At 45.0% G+C, this 4,557-nt stretch overlaps 1 protein-coding gene across 1 annotated transcript; it reads right to left on the bottom strand.

Moving 5' to 3' along the window:
- Positions 1-3,634: 3,634 nt before the first annotated feature.
- Positions 3,635-4,075, bottom strand: LOC101782407. The gene has a single exon (XM_004963859.1). The coding sequence runs from the start codon at positions 4,073-4,075 to the stop codon at positions 3,635-3,637; it is 441 nt and encodes a 146-aa protein (XP_004963916.1).
- Positions 4,076-4,557: the final 482 nt, after the last annotated feature.

Raw genomic sequence — 4,557 nt, 5'->3', positions numbered from 1 at the left:
TCAGCGTGAAGTCCACGACATATCTAGGGTTTTTCCACCAACCATCGACCTAGAGCCGCCTTCTATGAAGGATGATAAATATCCCCTCCTGGATTACAAGGAAAAGGAGTTGGAGAAGAGAGGAAACACCACGCAAACATCATCCACCGCTGCCACAAGGTCGTCACGCGAAGCGCAGTACTAGAGGAGACAAAAACCTCTCAAGCTGATTGGCTTGGAGGTGCCCAGGCTGATCGGCTTGAGGCTTTCCCGCCCCCATTCATCGTCATCTTTTTCCGAACAGCAAGAAAATCCTTGCTCACCTTGCCTACCCCCATAATGTGATCCTATTTGGCTCTCTCTCAAAAGGAAGGAAATCCTTGCTCACCTTGTCCAAATTCAAACCAATCATCTTTTTTCCAACAAAGGATCGAAAATGTTAGTCCAGCCTATTCACTTTTCGAACAAGGGATCGTACGTCTCCACCTCGCAAAGAATCACAAACGTCTCCTCTACTCCAGTAAGACATGATCGACAAAGTTCGGTCTTGTACAAAATATATTCATGGAAAGTCCGACCTATTACAAGTAATACATATTTTTCCTCAAAAATTGTAACAACTTTTAATTTTTCCCTGAGGATTAACGTGGCAACCGTCCACGTTCCACATCCACGCATTCTACTATTTTGGGAGGCTTGCCGGTGAAGGAGCGGTGATTTTGTTATAGATGCGACAGGCCTCCACGTCTCCTTTGGTTGCTCTAGCAATTCTTCAGCTAGCCTTAAGCGCAAGAAAATCCTTCTACATCTCCTGTTAGCGCAAGAAAACCCTACTGCATTCCTCTCGTTGCAAGTACAGTGCTCTCTCCCTAGTCTCTGTATCAATTTGTATGCCCATTCGACATTTCCCATCTCTTTGATCACACTAATTTCTATGTGCATTTCAGGATCATCGAAATTGATGCTCCACCTATGCATCTGGAACTCACCGTCAACCAGGCTGTGCTGCTCCACCCTGGTGTCTGGAATGGTGTTATCGATCGTGTGGTGGTAGCTTATGTCACCGAGCAGCACCAGCACACTCCTTGGTACACTGCGTCGGTCTGCGTAGGCGCTTAGTTGGGCCATCACCATTTCAGGATGCCGAATGACAACTCCTCCAATCTTGTCTTCGCCGTTCTTCCATCCTCCCAGGATGTTGATTGCATTCATGGTCGCACCTGTCAGTGATGGAACGAGGTCGTCATCTTCGTCCATGTTAGTCGCTTCAACATCTTCGAGGCCGGCGACTGGGAGTCCCTGGGCAACCCTAGGGTGATTATGTAGATCATTTATCTTTGCAATACTATCAATCGTTTATCTCTCCATGTTCTAGTACTTGCAAATTCTTTTTAGTTCTTTATTTCTCTACTAGAATTCACTTAGATTTCAATATTATTCACTTGCAAAAGACCGTTACATTATTAGAGATCGGCGCGCCTCTTGCCATTTTCCATCCCTCGACCGATGCGACCCTTCCGCTTTCCCTTGACAATTGAGAGCCATTAATATAGCATTACCCTCCTTCTATGTTAACCAACCCCTCCATTGCCTTGCCTCCATGCTCTCTTCCTCTAGAAAACTACCATGGCTTCTTCTCCGATTACTTCTTCTCTTCCTTCCAACTACTCCTCCGGCGATGATGGTGGCTCTGTCGAGTATGGTGGGCCACAGTATTACAAGTCGAACCCCTCATACGAGCCCTCCATTGTACCTGAGTCTCCCAGGTCCTCCTACAAAGAGGAGACCGAGTACGAGAAGGAGGAGGAGGAGGATGACGATGAGTCCTACGTTGAGCAGAACTCGAACGACGATGATGAGGAAGATGATGAGGAGGAAGAGGAGGATGAGGAAGTGGCGGCAGCAGCAGCGGAAAAGGAAGTGGTGGTGGTGGCGGCGGCAAAGGAGGAGGAGGCCAATAAGAGTAGGTGGGTGGAGGTGATGGCGGAAGCGGTGGCAGAAGCGGTGTTGGTGGAGGTTGCGGCGGAGATAAAGACAGAGGTGGCTGATGTGGCGGCGGTGGCACTGGTTGCTATGGCAGTAGTGGAGGAGAGGGCCAAGAAGCAGGTTGCCAAGAAGAGAAGGTTGGTGGCTCTATCAGCGAGGGAGGAGGAGGTGGACTCGGAGATGGCCAAGAATTGGAGGCGGGTGGACTTCGACATCAACGCTGGTCGCTCCAATGCTGGTCTCGCCATTGCCGTAGTTGACCCAGAGTCATCGGGCTACTCCTCGGAGGGGTCATCATAGATTACTCTGTTTTGGGGTTTTCTTTTGCATATACATAGGTGTTCTTTTGGATGGAAAGATCAATGGATTGTTTCCTTTTTTATGGAAAGATCAATCCCCTATTTTCCTGCTCTGTGAATCTAGTAGGGAAATCCCCTATTTTCTTGTATGAAGATCAATCCCTTATTTACCTGCTCTATTTGCTCTGTGGATGGGACATAATCACATATCTATTCATCTTCCTTGGTGCTTTGGCTTTCCCAGGTCATGATGCTACATTGCTACTCCGTACGTCATAGCCTACCATGCCATGTCTTGTCATGACATTTTTTTTATTTTTATCCCACCGCACGGCATTGCGGCAAAAAAGTCAATACCAGTTGAATATTGATGAACTGTATTGTGTATTTTTCAGCAATGGACTATCTTGCATCGTTTATGGAGCAACAATGAACTATCTTGAATTGTTTATTTAGCAACAACGGACTATCTTGCTCTGTTTCCATCAAGTAGTTTTCATGTCATATGGAAGATAAAGTCCAAATGAGTGGCTTTTTCACTTCTTTTAGGCTAATCTGGTGATGTGGCAGAAAATTTTACGAGGAGAGAGAAGGAACCAGTTTCATCTAGATGAAACTCCCTTAACACGGAAACCAACTCTGAATGTCTTAAAATTAAATGTTAAATGGTGCCTATGAAAATCAAAATGTTAAATGTTAAACTATCTTGGAAACATCAAAGTGAAATCTTCCAATGGGATAAGCCTTGATTCTCGTGCATAAACTCTTTCACTCTGGATTCTAGTGTCTCTCCTTTCCTCTCCCTCACCCTTTCTCTCCTCCTTGGTTCCTGTGTAGATATTGTTACTCGTACTTGAAACCAATTTCTGGTCTTCCCTCATTTATTTCCCAAGGGTTGGTTCTCCTACTCACACACCATCAAAAAGTTATGTTTCATTTTTGTTTCATCTCTCGAGAGGCCAAGATGTATCAAAATTATTGTTTCATTTAATGTGATTGTAGTTGGAACGGTGCATTTGTTTTTGGTGAAGATGAAAATAAATATGGGACAAATATTTTATTTAACATTATTCTAATTGGAACAATGCGTAATAACTAATAAGACTAACCAATAAATATATAGTACAAACAGACTGTACGTTTACACAAGATAGAACGAGAGCGGAACATCCGCATGTCAGATTGATCCTAATATAATGCATAAGCATAATATACAAATCTTGCTTGCATGGATTACAAAAGGATTAAGGTAGCACAAAAGTTCACTTAACATCCGCATGTCAGATTGATCCTAATATAATGCATAAGCATAATATACAAATCTTGCTTGCATGGATTTATCATGCAGTGAGAGCACTAATAGCAAAGGATTAAGGATGCATCTTATCTTTTCGGGATGATTCCTTTGCATCGAGGTGGCATTGGACATTGGTCCTTAGCACCTCTAACGCCCTGACGAACACCGACAACTCGTCTGCCCTGAGAGCTTCCACGTCCACCTCCCACCAGTTCTGTTTCACTACGCTCGTCTGAGCAACCAAGATCTTCGACCATGCGGCAGCATGACACACCCTTTCTGCCTCAGCCAGGAAAGGAGTCTCCTCCGCCTCCCGCTTCATTCCATCAACTCTTGCAGCAGCCTCCTCCGCTATTTCAACACAAGCTAGAGATGGCGAGCTATGGAACTCGGGAAGGTAGGTGCGGAGGACGAAGTCGGCGGTGGTTGCGCAGTAGGCTTTGGGCTCGTAGGTGGGGGAGAATGTGATGATAGCGACGTGGGTGCCGAACTCCTCGGAGAGGTCTTTAGCCATGGAGCAGAGTGTCTTGGTGTGCTTTGAGAAGCTTCTCTAACACTGAGCCATGCTGGTAGTGGTGGATTTGGGCATTGAGGACAAGCAGCTCGTTGGGCGGTGGTGGAGATTGGAAAGATGTGGGGAAGAGAGCAGAGGCAGCGAACAATTAGGGATTTCTTTTGTGCCTTAAATAGGGAGCAGAGTACAGAGGACTATCAGCTTATATTAGAAGATACACAATGTAAGTTCCTCTGTTTTGAAATAATGAACAAAACCTTGACAATTCTTATTAGATTGCAATCTTAAGTACACATACATGATACATCCCCACAACTCCACACTCATACAGTGGCACAGACGCACACGCACACAAGAATGAAACCATACATATTTTAAATAAAAAATTGGTGCACTATCACCAAGCACCAAGAGGCTAAAACCTTTGATCCAGATGATACAAATAAAGTCATCTCTGTTACATGAAAGTGTCACAACATGCA

The sequence above is a fragment of the Setaria italica genome, chromosome III (genome assembly GCF_000263155.2).
Source record: "Setaria italica strain Yugu1 chromosome III, Setaria_italica_v2.0, whole genome shotgun sequence".
Lineage (NCBI taxonomy): Eukaryota > Viridiplantae > Streptophyta > Magnoliopsida > Poales > Poaceae > Setaria > Setaria italica.
The sequence above is the reverse complement of the archived record's forward strand: the minus strand, read 5'-3'. Positions and strand labels throughout refer to the sequence as shown.